Genomic DNA, 16,214 nt, shown 5'->3' with positions numbered 1-16,214 from the left:
ATGGATGATTTAGAACAAGATGTCATAAAAGCTCCTGTACAAGTAATGTGTGGTGCCCCAATACTTTTATTCATATATTGTATATACTGTATGAATCCAGCATTAACTATCTTACCAAAATGTCATTGGTTCCTGAGATTTAACTCACCCCGGACACAAGAAACTGTTTTAAATCTTGTAATATTATGACATGATGTATTTTCTTTTTATTGACGCAAAAGGGGAGAAATAAGGAAGCTTAAATAGCTTATACTAGTGAAAAAAAAACCCTATCTCTAACCATTGGGTTGTAAAGAGCTAATCATTTTCAGAAAAAAATACGTCAGAAACAAAGTCCAAATACAATTATTGAAAAGGTATAAAACATATAAATGCAGCACAAGAGTAAACAATATTTAAACAGCGTCTTGTTCACACAGTTGTCATAATCGGTGACAATGACACCAAGAAATATTTTGGCATTAGTTTTACTTTTTCCCATTTTCGCCAATAGTGAGAATTCCATGGTTAAACTCAACAATGGAGGCTATGAAGATATAGTTATCGCTATTAATCCTAACGTCAAGGAGGATCTTGAGATCGTTGAGAATATAAAGGTAAGAATTATAATTATTTGTGATTGTGAGCTTTAATAGAAGAAAATCCCATTTATCTCTGTATGGAGTGAAAAGGCAATCACTATTAGGTCACGTTCACACATTCATTATTTGGTGAGTATTTCACATCAGTATTTGTCAGCCAAAACCAGGAGTGGGTGAAAAATACAGGGCTCAAACAAAAAGTGAAAATATTTTGCAAAGTTATAAAATAATTATTTCATAAGTAATTTCTCAGTAGTATTTTGGAGCTCAAAGTAAGCATCTGAGAACCGCCATTTGTTCTTTCTTTTTTTTTTTTGCATTTTTGTTATAACTAATTTTTTTATCAGTATATCTATTATAAGATATGGTTTTGTGCAGGACAAGTTATTTTTTTCAATGTCACCGTTTTAGGATGCCTAAAACTTAAAAGGAACCTGTCACCCCCCCCCTTCCCTGGGCGTTTTTAGTAAAATAGGCACCTTCTGCAGCACTAAGGCTGCATTCTATGAAGGTGGCCCTTCTTTTTATGCCCCCTAATAACGCTGCAATATTAAGTTTTATAATTTTCACGCCATACCTGTTTTCTGTCCGGGGGGCACGTCTTTTCCCCCAGACTCAACCGCCTCCAGCCATCAATCAGCCCCTCAGTGAGCCTGGCGCTCACTCTGTTTATATGTATGTACCCGGCGCCTGCGCTGTGCTCTCATTTTTTTGTCATGCGCCGTGTGCCCTGCCCTGCAAGTCCCATCAGCTGATCTAGTGATCCCGCCCTGCAGTGTGTTCTGATGTATTCACACTGCGGGGCTGGGAATCTGGCGCATGTGCAGTTAGTATCTGCGGCTGTCCCCCATCTCCCTTCACTTGTTTTCTCCAGCGTTATACGACTCGTCTGCACTGCAGCGTCAAAGTGATCACAAGCCTGGGGGGGGTGACAGGTTCCCTTTAAGTCCATCAGTCTTTTAGTGGGTCCCTTCCCCATTGTTTACCATGCAGGTATAATAATAAGCTAGCGGTGGTCCCTGGGATTCCTAAAAATATGAGCCAAATAAGAATAGGGTTTTTCTGCTGAAGGGTTTCTGTCACATAAATATAGTTTTTTTTTTTGCTAAAGGATTCAGTCACCAGGTTGTTGCCAGCTAAAACAGGTGGGGAACCTCAGGCCCCAGGGCCATTTACGGCCCTTGATGACCTTTTATCAGGCCCCTGGGCAGATTCTCAGGGACCGCATTCTTGGTCAAGGAGGTGTATTTTGATTACAACCAGCTAATTAATTTCTTCTTGCTCTGTTAGCACACACACACACAGTGTTCACTACTGAACACTGAAGGGCATGCAATGAAAGATTACGGCCCCCAAAGGATGGTATAAATATCCAAATGGCCCTTGGCAGAAAAAAGATTCCCCACCCCTGTTCTAAAGTAACATGGTGGTCAAACAGCTTAAACAATTATGGGTTTTGCTATGGAAGATGATACTAACAAGTCTTAGGTTTATTTAAATACAGAAAGCCAAAGGAATTGTGTATCCTGTAAATTTGTAACCCTTTCCGTACATGTATGTCACATGTTGTGTATGAGTGTAAGAAGCAGATTCAGAAGTATAATACACTGTATACTGCAAAACGGTGTCCAAAGGTGTCCCTGCTTTTTCTACACTGGTATGACATATTGGAAACAAAATTAGCACTTACCTTCCGGTGTTTTGTTTTTTTTTCCCAAAAGGATATGGTGAAAGAAGCTACAGGTTTTTTGTTTGATGCCACAGGCAAGAGGCTATACATACGAAGTGTGAAGATTTTGGTCCCCCATTCTTGGTCTGAACATAACTATACAAGACCTACAACAGAAACATATAACAAGGTACAGTGAAATTCAGGATGTCATATAGGGTTATACCCCAATCCATCCACAGGATAGATAATAACTTGGTGTCTACTGATGCCGAGCATGGGGATCTGAAATACCCCATTGGATTAGCAAGGTGGCCATTCATGCACTACAGCTCCATTTATTGGCTTTGGGACTGCTGGAGATAACAAAGTACAGTGCTCAGAAATCTCTTGGGGTCACAAAGAGAATGAATAAATTACTGGCGCATACACAACAAGCGCGCCATTCCAATGAGGCATTTTAGAAATTCATTGAAGGTGCATTTACCAAATTATCACCTAATATATCCTGCGGAAAGGTAATATCTTGGTAAGATGATGATAACTTTTTGAAGCAATTTTTTCTGGTTTGAAGGCTCTCTCTCTCTCTCTCTCTCTCTGTTCCTCTCTTCCCCAGAACTTCAAACATTGCAATGGATTTCCTGGAGAAGTCCGTTTTTAGTGTTTACTACTGGACACTAAGGGTACTGTCACACAGTACCATTTTAATCGCTACGACGGCACGATCCGTGACGTCGCAGCGATCGTATGATTATCGCTCCAGCGTCGTAGACTGCGGTCACACGTTGCAATCACGGCGCTGGAGCGATGCCGAAGTCCCCGGTAACCAGGGTAAACATCGGGTAACTAAGCGCAGGGCCGCGCTTAGTAACCCGATGTTTACTCTGGTTACCAGCGTAAACGTAAAAAAAACAAACAGTACATACTTACATTCCGGTGTCTGTCCCCGGCGTTCTGCTTCTCTCCACTGTGTGAGCGCCATAGCCGGAAAGCACAGCGGTGACGTCAGACGTCACCGCTGTGCTCGCTTTCCGGCTGGCAGACGCTCACACAGTGGAGAGAAGCTGAGACGCCGGGGACAGACACCGGAATGTAAGTATGTACTGTTTGTTTTTTTTACGTTTACGCTGGTAACCAGGGTAAACATCGGGTTACTAAGCGCGGCCCTGCGCTTAGTTACCCGATGTTTACCCTGGTTACAAGCGAACACATCGCTGGATCGCTGTCACACACAACGATCCAGCGATGTCAGCGGGTGATCAAGCGACGAAAGAAAGTTCCATACGATCTGCTACGACGTACGATTCTCAGCAGGATCCCTGATCGCTGCTGCGTGTCAGACACGGCGATATCGTAACGATATCGCTAGAACGTCACGAATCGTACCGTCGTAGCGATCAAAATGGTACTGTGTGACAGTACCCTAACTGTCCAGTATGTTCGGGTTCACTCATCTCTAGTCAGGACTTAGGAGAATGCAGTTTTCCTCTCCCCCAATAAGCACCGTTGAAGAATATGGCTATTGTGTACTATCGGCTTTGCTTTTCAGAACTACCATAAACCACAATAGAGGGAGCTACATGAATACTAGTCACATATAAAACTCAGATACTCCATCATGGAGTGTCACACAGGAGTCAAGTTACATACTGTAAGTCTCTTTATACACGGGGGACCCATGACAGCCACATGTTACACCATTAGTAGCTGTCTCTGCTCCTGAGTTGTGTGGCAATTCTCTGTGTGGAAGCCAACAGATACAGACAAGCATCTCTAGACCCAGATGGTTGGGGTCCACACAAAATGGCATTGCAGTCTGCATGTCACCGCCCGTCTGTGGGAAAATAATATTTGTTACTAGACTTGAGTAAATTTCCCTAAATTAGATTTGTACAAATTGTTTAAATTCAGGGGGAAAATTCAATAAGTATTGAATACATTTGATGTACAGTGGGTATATAAAGTATTCAGACCCCTTCAAATTTTTCACTCTTTGTTTCATTGCAGCCATTTGGTAAATTTAAAAAAAAAAATCATTTTTTTTCCCATTAATGTACACTCTGCACCCCATCTTGACTGAAAAAAACAGAAATGTAGAAATTTTTGCATATTTATTAAAAAATAAAAACTGAAATATCACACGGTCATAAGTATTCAGACCCTTTGCTCAGACACTCATATTTAAGTCACATGCTGTCCATTTCCTTGTGATACTCCTTGAGATGGTTCTATTCCTTCATTGGAGTCCAGCTGTGTTTAACTAAACTGATAGGACTTGATTTGGAAAGGCGCACACCTGTCTATATAAGACCTCACAGCTCGCAGTGCATGTCAGACCAAATGAGAATCATGAGGTCAAAGGAACTGGCCAAGGAGCTCAGAGACAGAATTGTGGCAAGGCACACATCTGGCCAAGGTTACAAAATAATTTCTGCAGTATTCAAGGTTCCTAAGAGCACAGTGGCCTCCATAATCCTTAAATGGAAGAAGTTTGGGACCACCAGAAGTCTTCCTAGACCTGGCCATCCAGCCAAACTAAGCAATCGTGGGAGAAGAGCCTTGGTGAGAGAGGTAAAGAAGAACCCCAAAATCACTGTGGCTGAGCTCCACAGATGCAGTAGGGAGATGGGAGAAAGTTACACAAAGTCAACTATTACTGCAGCCCTCCACCAGTTGGGCCTTTATGGCAGAGTGGCTCGATGGAATTCTCTCCTCAGTGCAAGACATATGAAAGCTCACATAGAGTAAAAGACATAAAGGACTCCCAGACTATGAGAAATAAGATTCTTTGGTCTGATGAGATGAATTGAAAATATAACTTTTTGGTGATAATTCTATAAGGTATGTGAGGAAAAAAAAATCAGGCACTGTTCATCACCTGCCCAATAAAATCCCAACAGTGAAACATGGTTGTGGCAACATCATGCTCTGGAGGTGTTTTTCAGCTGCATGGACAGGACGACTGGTTGCAATTGAAGGAAACATGAATGCGGCCAAGTACAGAGATATCCTGATAAAAACATCTTCCAGAGTGCTCTGGACCTCAGACTTGGCCGAAGGTTCACCTTCCAACAAGACAATGACCCTAAGAACACAGCTAAAATAACAAAGGAGTGGCTTCAGAACAACTCTGTGACCATTCTTGACTGGCCCAGCCAGAGCCCTGACCTAAACCCAATTGAGCATCTCTGGAGAGACCTGAAAATGGCTGTCCACCAACGTTCACCATCCAACCTGACGGAACTGGAGAGGATCTGCAAGGAAGAATGGCAGAGGATCCCCAAATTCAGGTGTAAAAAACTTGTGGCATCATTCCCAAGAAGACTCATGGCTGTACTAGCTCAAAAGGATGCTTCTACTCAATACTGAGCAAAGGGTCTGAATTAGTGTTGAGCATTCCGATACCGCAAGTATCGGGTATCGGCCGATACTTGCGGGTATCAGAATTCTGATACCGAGATCCGATACTTTTGTGATATCGGGAATCGGTATCGGGATTAATATCAATGTGTAAAAGAAAGAACTAAAATAAAAAATAGGGATATACTCACCTCACCTCACTTACTGAGGGAACCGGCAGCCTTCTTTGCTTAAAATGCGCGCGTTTACTGCCTTCCGTGACGTCATGGCTTCTGATTGGTCGCGTGCCGCCCATGTGTCCGCGACGCGACCAATCACGACAAGCCGTGACGTAATTTTCAGGTCCTGAATGCCTAATTCTAGGCATTCAGGACCTGAAAATTACGTCACGGCTTGTGATTGGTCGCGTGCTGCCCATGTGACCGCGACGCGACCAATCACAAGCCGTGACGTAATTTTTACGTCACGGCTTGTTGTGATTGGTCACGTCGCGGTCACATGGGCGGCACGCGACCAATCAGAAGCCGTGACGTCATGGAAGGCAGTAAACGCGCGCATTTTAAGCAAAGAAGGCTGCCGGTTCCCTCGGTAAGGTCCAGGCTGCGTCGGAGAGGTGAGTATATCAATATTTTTTATTTTAATTCTTTATTTTACACATTAATATGGATCCCAGGGCCTGAAGGAGAGTTTCCTCTCCTTCAGACCCTGGGAACCATCAGGGATACCGTCCGATACTTGAGTCCCATTGACTTGTATTGGTATCGGGTATCGGTATCGGATTAGATCCGATACTTTGCCGGTATTGGCCGATACTTTCCGATACCGATACTTTCAAGTATCGGACGGTATCGCTCAACACTAGTCTGAATACTTATGACTATGTGATATTTCAGTCATTCTTTTTTTTTTTTAAATTTGCAAACATTTCTACATTTTTGTTTTTTTTCAGTCAAGATGGGGTGCAGAGTGTACATTAATGAGAAAAAAAATGAACTTTTTTGAATTTACCAAATGGCTGCAATAAAACAAAGAGTGAAAAAATGAAAGGGGTCTGAATACTCTCAGTTCCCACTGTAAATTGAATCGGTTGAGAAGGGGTGAAAAAAATATTATATTCACCTCTCAACAGCCCTCACTACCCATAACTGTCCTGCACTGGTCCTCTGATCAGCACTTTTGACTTTTGTCTTCTATTTTATGCCATTCATCCTGTGGCTTTGTGTGACTTCTATCATTTTTCTTCTATCTTCCTTGCAGCCTGCTCTTCTGTTCACTAGGCCCCACATTGTCACGTCAGGATAGGGAAGAAGAGAGTAAAGGATAACTGAGTATTTAAAAAAAATCCCTTTGTAGGTCACTTTCCTCACACACTGACCACTACTTCTGTCCATACAATGGCTTCCACTAGAGGAGCATGTGACCAGACCCGTCCATCATCCTCCTCCAATAGACAAACAGCTTTAGCATGTGAAGTGTTACAATTGGAGGAGACTGATGGACGGGTCTGGTTACATGCTCCTCCATCGGAAGAAGCGCATATATATATATATATACAATATATATATATATATATATATATATATATATATATATATATATTCTGTAAATACTTTTTGTTCTATTACATTTTTGCTTATTAAATTATTAATTTTGTATTTATTTTGCATCTGATTTTGTGTACTCTCCTTTAATACATCCCTATGAAGGTCACTGATTACTTTTAGAGCCCAGAAAGTGAGATAATTTGATATTATATGATGTTTTCTAACCTGTGCCTGTGAGGCGCACTGTGTCTAAACTCGGGGGTGCCGGAGAGGCTACTGACCTAGGGTTAAGTAAAAAAAAATACCCCAAATGGTGGACAACCCCTTTAATGGCTTGAAATCTTGACTGTTTCCATATTCATAAGGTTTTTGTTTTTCATAATCTTAGGCAGATATTAAAATTGCTGAGCCGACCCTGAAGTATGCAGATGATCCTTATACACAACAGTATGGACGCTGTGGAGAACAAGGCAGCTTTATTCACTTTACTCCAAATTTTATAACTAACGACTCACTCATCGCAGTGTATGGACCCCGAGGTAATAGAAAAAAAAATGTTCTCTCGCTTTTGTTAACAGACATATGTTCCTATTTTTATTTTTATTATATGAAATTGTGATGCCTGCAATGGTAATGCTGACCTAGTATGCACATTAATGAATACTTAATGTAAAATAATAATAAAACTTTTTATTGTGAAAATCAATAGGGTTTGTCAAAATTACTGCAGATGTAATACCAAAAGAATTGTTGAAAGATCGCCCAACTTACAAAATCCCTGTAAAATAGAAGTGTATGTATATTAGGAAACTGAATAAAGACATGAGTACATCGAGTTCAGCCTACTACACTGCAAAGTTGATACAGTGCAAGAAAAAAATCTCTATTAGGCTATATTCACTTGCACCATTTTTGATGTTTTTTTCCGCAGCCAAAATCTGCTCTCTTAACAGTTCGAAACGCCCATTTTCACTGCATTTTCATGGTTTTTAATGCATTTTTTGGTGCGAATTGCATGTGTTCTTTGTTCACAGTACATTTTAGAAAGTTAGTTTTATTCACAAAAAAAGCTGCGAAAATGCTGTTACAATTTTTGCAGCATTTTTTCACTTTCTCATTGCTTCCTATGGGTGAAAAAACATTGCAAAAATGCTAAAATAATTAACATGCTGCAGATTTTAAAAAGCTGCAGTTTTACAATTTAGGCTAGGTTCACATTGCGTTAGGGCAATCCGTTTAGCGCTAGCGCTAGCGGATTGCGCTAACGCAATGTTTATTTAGGGGCCGTGTTCAGGGGTCGCGTTAACGTCCCCGCTCTCGCAGATCCCCGATCTGCGAGAGCGGGGAACGGACCTCGGGCGCGCCGCAGACGCTGCAAGCAGCGTCCGAGGCGCGTCACAGAAGAACGGCACATCACTAGCGCGAGCCGAAAAAGGCACGCGCTAGTGATGCGCTGCAGGCGAAATTTACATTGCTGTCAATGGGTGCGCTAACGGACCCGTTGCACGGCGTTAATTGCGACATTTTCGCCGTGCAACGCTGTCCGTTAGCGATCACCCACTAACGCAATGTGAACCTAGCCTTAGTCAGGGAGAAAAAACAAATGTATGATTGAGATTTCTGAAATCTCATAGTTTTTCCTGGTACTGTAAAAACAGCTATCAATTTGCATAAAAAAGCTGCAAAAAAATATACAGCAAAACCATAACATGTGAACATAGTCTTAAACAAAAGGCAATTTACCTCATTTCCTTAATGGTGGGTTTACATTAACCAATAAATGACCACAAATTTACCTATCGGTTATTATTTATTAGCCTGTCTACAAAGGCAGACGGTGCTTAAGGTATGTACAGGAACAATCTTTAATAAATCATTCAATGCGCACAGGCTGCCATTGTTCTCAGTTTGCACAAGACGATGCACTGCTGAGAACAATGATCTTTCGTGCAGCGCAAAACATTATTTCACCCAATGAATGAGTGTTCTCCTCTTCCATCAGGTGATCGGCCTGTTTACAGTGGCAGATTATTGTGGAACAATCGTTCCTAGGAATGCTCATTCACAATAATCTTTCAGTGTAAATGCACTGTTACTGCAAGTATCAAAATTAATCCTTAGATCAATTATTTCCATGATAACTCCCAGCATAAAAATTCAATAGTTTTAATGTTCTTCCACTAAGAAAATCACCATCTTTGTTGCAGAAACTTACTTTCCTCTAGATGTAGTTAATGTAGTGAATACCTCATTATTTTACTTACAGTTCTTCATATTTCACCCCTGTTTTTGATCACTTCTTATTGTACTCTACCTGTCCCAGTTACAGTATTACTTCGGTTGCCCACCGTTGAAGCCGTTCAGCTATTACAGCTGAGTAAGTTATAGCTGGCCATTCATTTACTAGAAAGCAGCCACTGCTGATGAAATGTTCTGTGAGGGTGGATTTAACATGTACATTTGCTGCGTAATTTACATATAAATTCTACTGGTGAAATGTGCAGATGGGTAGAGTAAAAGACAGGTAAGGACTCACTCAGATGTTATTTTTCATGTACAAGTTCTATCCATGTTTTACGTAAAGAACTCGTACCTAGTGTAAAGTCTACTGGCTACTAACATATGCTATTTTAAATGAAGACCTAGTGGTCCTCTCAAAATCGCTGAGACATATCCAATATTAATCTGAGTGTCAGACTAAAAATTGACTATTCAAGTGCTCAGTGTGTTTTGGATGCAGTGAGTGACAGCTCAGTCGTCCAATGTAGAGCTGTTTGTATTTTGATTGACAGCTCAGCTGTCCAATATGAGACTGGGAGGTGCTGAGCTTACTTCAGGTGTCACCTGTTCTTAGTGATTACCCTGCTTTTTTTACTAAGCTGACAGTCACAGATATCTGCCAGTCGTAGCTTTCATCTCAGTGTGGTGTGCTCTCTGTGCTTTGTGCTCTGAAATGGAATTCTGACTCTGGACTGTGACCTTACTGCACCTTTATCTCTTCCCATTGTGTAACATGCACCCTACTGGCTCTTGATTTCGGACTTCTTGACTAACCTTGCACACCCTCGCCGGAATCTTAAACACCTCGATCTACACTCACTCTCTGAATCCCTACTCCCTCTTACAGACATAAGTTCCCTACACAATGCGAATGCCGCTCCCGCTCAATATAACACCACAATAGCTGTAGCTTTGGAATCAGTTGCCCCTCTCACACATACCGAAGCTCGCAAAATCAACAGACAGCCCTGGCACAACAGCCTGACTAAAAAACTGAGGCGAGCTTCCAGAGCTGCTGAGCGGAGATGGAAAAGATCCCACTCCAACGAGCACTTCATCGCATTCAAACAGTCCCTCACTACTTTCAAGGCCACACACCACAGTTAAACAAACCTACTTCTCATCTCTCATATCCTCCTTGTCTCACAACCCTAAACAGTTATTCAACACCTTCAATTCCCTCCTCCGTCCCCCAGGACCTCCTCCCTCCCCACTCATCTCGGCTGAAGACTTTGCCTCATTTTTCAAGCAGAATATTGATAATATAAGAGACAGTTTTGGTCGACAACCCCCAGAGCCCTTCCTCCTAACTGCCCATCCCTCCACCTCCAAAACCAACTTCTCCACCATTACAGAAGATCGACTCTCCACTCTACTCTCAAGATCACATTTCACCACCTGTGCACTTGACCCGATCTCATCCCACTTCATCCCAAACCTCACCACAGTCTTCATTCCAACCCTAACCCATCTCTTCAACTTATCACTAACAACTAGTGCTTTCCCCTCAAGCTTTAAACATGCCTCAATCACACCTATCCTCAAAAAGCCCTCTCTTGACCAACCCTCTGTATCTAGCAATTGCCCTATATCACTTCTCCCCTATGCCTCAAAACTGCTGGAACCACACGTCCATCTTGAACTGTCATCCCATCTCTCTTCCTGCTCCCTCTTCGACCGCTTACAATCTGGCTTCCGGTCACAACACTCCACTGAAACTACCCTAACTAAGGTCGTCAATGACCTATTAACCGCCAAGGCCAAGCGACACTACTCTGTCCTCCCCCTCCGGGACCTGTCCTCTGCCTTTGACACAGTGGAATATTCCCTATTATTACAGACCCTCTCATCCCTTGGCATCACAGACTTGGCCCTATCCTGGATCTCGTCATACCTAACAGACCGGACATTCAGCATCTCCCACTTGCACACCACCACCCCACTTCGCCCCCTATCTGTCGGAGTCCCACACGGTTCAATCCTAGGGCCCCTGCTTTTCTCCATTTCCACTTTTGGCCTGGGACAGCTCATAGAATCTCATGGCTTTCAGTACCACCTCTATGCAGATGACACACAGATCTATATCTCTGGACCAGATATCATCACCCTACTAACCAGAATCTCTCAATGTCTGTCCGCTATTTCATCCTTCTTCTCGAATAGATTTCTAAAACTTAACATGGACAAAACAGAATTCATCATCTTTCCCCCATCTCACACGACCCCCCCAACGGACCTATCCATTAAAATAAATGGCTGCCCACTCTCCCCAGTCCCACAAGCTCGCTGCCTTGGGGTTATCCTTGACACTGATCTCTCTTTCAAAACACATATACAATTTCCACTTCCTGCAGACTTCAACTCAAAAATATTTCACGGATCCGTACATTCCTAAACCAAGAATCTGCAAAAACTCTAGTCCGTACCCTCATCATCTCTCGCCTTGACTACTGCAACCTCCTGCTCTATGGCCTCCCTTCGAACACTCTCACACCCCTCCAATCTATTCTAAACTCTGTTGCCCGACTAATCCACCTGTCCTCCCCACTATTCCCCAGCCTCTCCCCTCTGTCAATCCCTTCACTGGCTCCCCATTGCCCAGAGACTCCAGTACAAAACCCTAACCATGACATACAAAGCCATCCACAACCTGTGTCCTCCGTATATCTGTGAACTTGTCTCCTGGTACTTACCTGCATGCAAACTCCGATCCTCACAAGATATCCTTCTCTACTCCCCTCTTATCTCCTCTTCCCACAATCGCATACAAGATTTCTCTTGCGCATCACCCCTACTCTGGAACCCTCTACCACGACATATCAGACTCTCGCCTACCATCGAAACCTTCAAAAAGAGCCCGAAGACCTACCTCTTCAGACAAGCCTACAACCTGCAGTAACCACCGATCGACCAAACTGCTGCAAGACCAGTTCTATCCTCACCTACTGTATCCTCACCCATCCCTTGTAGATTGTGAGCCCTCGCGGGCAGGGTTTTCTCTCCTCCTGTACCAGTCATGACTTGTATTGTTTAAGATTATTGTACTTGTTTTCATTATGTATACCCCTCCTCACATTTAAAGCGCCATGGAATAAATGGCGCTATAATAATAAATAATAATAATAACCTGACTCATGGATTGTCCATGAGAAGTAACTCAGCATAACAGCAAGTCTATGACTCCATAAGAAAATCGGACTGCACTCAGATTAAACTCTGGTGAAACTTTATTGGAATTCTGAACAATATCACTTATGAAACTTAGACCGTTTTCCTCATATGTGAAAAATAACAGATATCTGAATAAGCCCCAAATGAGATTTTAAAAATCTCATCCTCATGTAATACATGGATTTTCCTGAAAATTTGCAGCAGAATACTTGTGGACATACCATAACACAGATCTTCAGACTCTTCTCTTAGTTCATGTGCATTTCATTTCTAGTTTCCAGACACTGGTTGGGTGCAGGACCCAGCCAGGACTGATAGGGACATAGCACACAGTTGTATCCACCTGTATGCTCATGTTCATGTAATTATGATGTCACCTGAGCTCCTTCACCTTTCAAAAACTTGGAAACTGCATTGTCAATGCAGAACTAGTATTATCAGTGCAGTATGTGCTCGAACTGCTGCAATAGATACCCTATAAAAAACTGCTCATTGTGTTCAGCCTAATGATTAACTTGAGAGCTGAACCTTGGGGCAAATTAATCCTCACCCCAGATGAGTCCAGCTCATCCCTGTAGATTCTCATAGTTCCATTGATAAATAATAGTTCCCTTATATACTGTGCCTGAAATGTAAGGCCCCACCCAATAAAAAATAAATACTGATTTACTCAGTTCCTGCACTTTTACACTTTTATCCCAGCATGTAAATTGGGCTGCAACATAAATGCTTTTTTGTAGTTTTGCATACTACACATTATAGTCATTATTTAAATAAATGTATTAAATTTGGACATATAACATCCATAATATGTCTGTGCTACTAACAACAAATATATATGAATGTTCATTCAAACAAATCATCTATTGAAAGGTGTAAGGAAATCTTAAAATTATGCACCATGATTCTGAAAGGTTAGAAAAAAATATATAAATCAAAAGGTGTATTATTTTATTTGTTATACTTTATGCATTAATTCTTTTTTCTTTGCTGTGATAAGAAATATAATATTTGTTAATTTAATCTGTAAAATTGATTTTACAAGGCTTCAAAATGGTAAACTTCTTTTGCTTTCAGGTAGAGTGTTTGTCCATGAATGGGCTCATCTCCGATGGGGTGTCTTTGATGAATACAGTTTGGATGAGCCTTTCTACCTTGCAGCGAATCACAAAGTGGAGGCTACAAGGTGAGACATATAAGGCACAGAGGGCACAACAAACAATGAAAAACAAATCCCTGGGTTAAAAAAGTGTAAGACATGAATCCAATCTTGTGATGACTTTCTAATATACTGTACAAAAGATCCCATAAACCCGAATTCATGAAGGTGATTATGCCAGTTTTCTGGTGTAAAACAGCTTCAAATGTCACAAAATGTTTGCGCAACTCAGACATTTTGAGACATTTGGCGTACTACAGTCCCTGAATGGAATATATTTCTCATTGAGGAGCACACCAACTATAAGATGTGCTCAATTCATTAATTGACTCATAGGGTGCAGTCAGACAGCCATGCAACACGGACGATGATCACATCGCAGTGCACAGACTGGCTGGCGGCTCTCCTGACCCAAGCGTGGCAGCATGTATTTCTATGCAGCCGTCGAGCTCAGGTAAAGAGAGCCGCCAGCCAGTCTGTGCACTACAATGTAATCATCGACAATGTTATACGGCAGTCTGATGATGCCCTTAATGAATTAGGCGCATCTTACTCCAGTAGTCTCAATCATTAAGACTGACATCCATAACGCCATTCTTAATGAATTGGGTCCTAACTGTTCATCTCTTCTTAAACCAGATTGATATATAGTTTTATATAGAAAATTCGGTATAACTTGAAACTCAATGAGTGAAATCCCTGACAGTCTCACTCAGTGATGAGGCCCACCTACTGGACTCCAAAGCATATTGATATACATATGGTCAAAAGTGATGGCCCCCTTGAAATTGTTCCAGAAAATTAAGTATTTCTCTCAGAAAATTATTGCAATTGCATGTTTTGCTATATATATGTTTATTTCAATTGTGTGTATTGAAACAACACAAAAAACTGAAAAAAGGGCAAATTGGACATCATTTCACACACTCCTTGGTATAACTGCAATCAGTCACTTCCTATAACCATCAGCAAGCTTCTTACACCTATCAACTGGAATTTTTGACCACTCTACTTTTGCAAACTTCTCCAAGTCTCTTATATATGAAGGGTGCGTTCTCCCAACAGCAATTTTTAGATCTTTCAACAGACATTCAATGGGATTTAGATCCAGACTGGCTACTTCACAACTCTCCAGCAGGTCGTTTTCATCCATTTCTTTCTGCTTCTCGAAGTATGTTTGGAAGACCCACGACCTAGGATACAAACGCAGCTTTCTGACACTGGGCACTATATTGTAACCCAAAATCCTTTGATAATCTTCAGATTTCATTATGTCTTGCACACAGTCAAGGCACCCAGTGCCAGAGGCAGCAAATCAACCCCAAAATATCTTTGAACCGCCACCATATTTGACCGTAGGTACTGTGTTCTTTTCTTTATAGGCCTCATTTCATTTTCAGTAAACAGTAGAATGATGTGCTTTACCAAACAGCTCTATCTCGATCTGATTTGCCCACAAAATGCTTTCCCAGAAAGATTTGGGCTTATTCAATTACATTTTGGCAAACTGCAGTCTAGCTGTTTTATGCCTCTGTATCAGCAGTGAGGTCCTCTTGGGTCTCCTGCCATAGTGTTTCACTTCATTCAAATGTGGACGGATAGTTCACACTGACACTGATACACCCTGAGCATGCAAGACAGCTTGAATTCCTTTGAAACATGATTGAGGCTGCATATCCGCCATCTGGACTATCCTATGTTTCAACCTTTCTTCAATTTTTCTCTGCCGTCCTTGTCCAGGGAGATTAGCTACAATGCAATTTCTGGATTATGTTGTGCACCATGGACAAAGGAACATCAAGATCTCTAGAGAAGGACTTGTAGCCTTGAGATAGTTACTATTTTCCAGCAATTTTGGTTCTCAAGTTCTGACAGGTCTCTTCTCCTCTTTCTATTCTCCATACTTAGTGTAGGACACACAGACACACAATGCAAAGATTAAGATAACTTCTCCCCCTATTACCTACCGTATGTTTTGCTTTCTAAGACGCACTTTTTTTCCACCAATTTTGGGGGACGAAATGGGAGTGCGTCTTACAATGTGGGTATACCGCTCACACCAACTTTCTCTGTGTTCTCAAGGATGGAATAATTTTTAATTTTTTTTTATGGCTTTTTGCTCAACATGGTGCAAATTCATTTGCAAGACACAGTCCATCTGCCATGTCAGTAATCTGAGACCGTCATACGGTAGCCCTGAGAACTGTCTCCTACCTCCCGACATTCACGGTTTTTCTCTTAATCAGCCAGCCTTGTCTGAAATCATATTTTTGTCATACTGGAATTATGATGTCGTCCCAGGCGGACTAATCAAAAAAGTAGCCATGGATGCCATCTGATACGAAGCAGTTTGCAGATGTCCTGTCCAGTAGCAACAGATTACTAACCTAACCACTGAAGCGGCTCCTGTGAATCAATTTGCTGCATCTTTACTTGTTGCTAGTGAACCA

The 16,214-nt window shown here is 41.8% G+C and overlaps 1 protein-coding gene across 1 annotated transcript in view; it reads left to right on the top strand.

Moving 5' to 3' along the window:
* Positions 1 to 388: 388 nt before the first annotated feature.
* The window catches only part of LOC143788354 (calcium-activated chloride channel regulator 4A-like), a 50,069-nt gene continuing 34,243 nt past the window's right edge, over positions 389 to 16,214 (top strand). Inside the window, exons 1-4 of the mRNA XM_077277984.1 lie at positions 389 to 596; positions 2,303 to 2,440; positions 7,543 to 7,693; positions 13,683 to 13,791. Coding sequence (XP_077134099.1) covers positions 438 to 596; positions 2,303 to 2,440; positions 7,543 to 7,693; positions 13,683 to 13,791 — 557 coding nt within the window. The 5' untranslated portion in view covers positions 389 to 437. The remainder of the gene's footprint in view (positions 597 to 2,302; positions 2,441 to 7,542; positions 7,694 to 13,682; positions 13,792 to 16,214) is intronic.

Source organism: Ranitomeya variabilis, chromosome 8 (assembly GCF_051348905.1).
Source record: "Ranitomeya variabilis isolate aRanVar5 chromosome 8, aRanVar5.hap1, whole genome shotgun sequence".
Taxonomy (NCBI): domain Eukaryota; kingdom Metazoa; phylum Chordata; class Amphibia; order Anura; family Dendrobatidae; genus Ranitomeya; species Ranitomeya variabilis.
The sequence above is the reverse complement of the archived record's forward strand: the minus strand, read 5'-3'. Positions and strand labels throughout refer to the sequence as shown.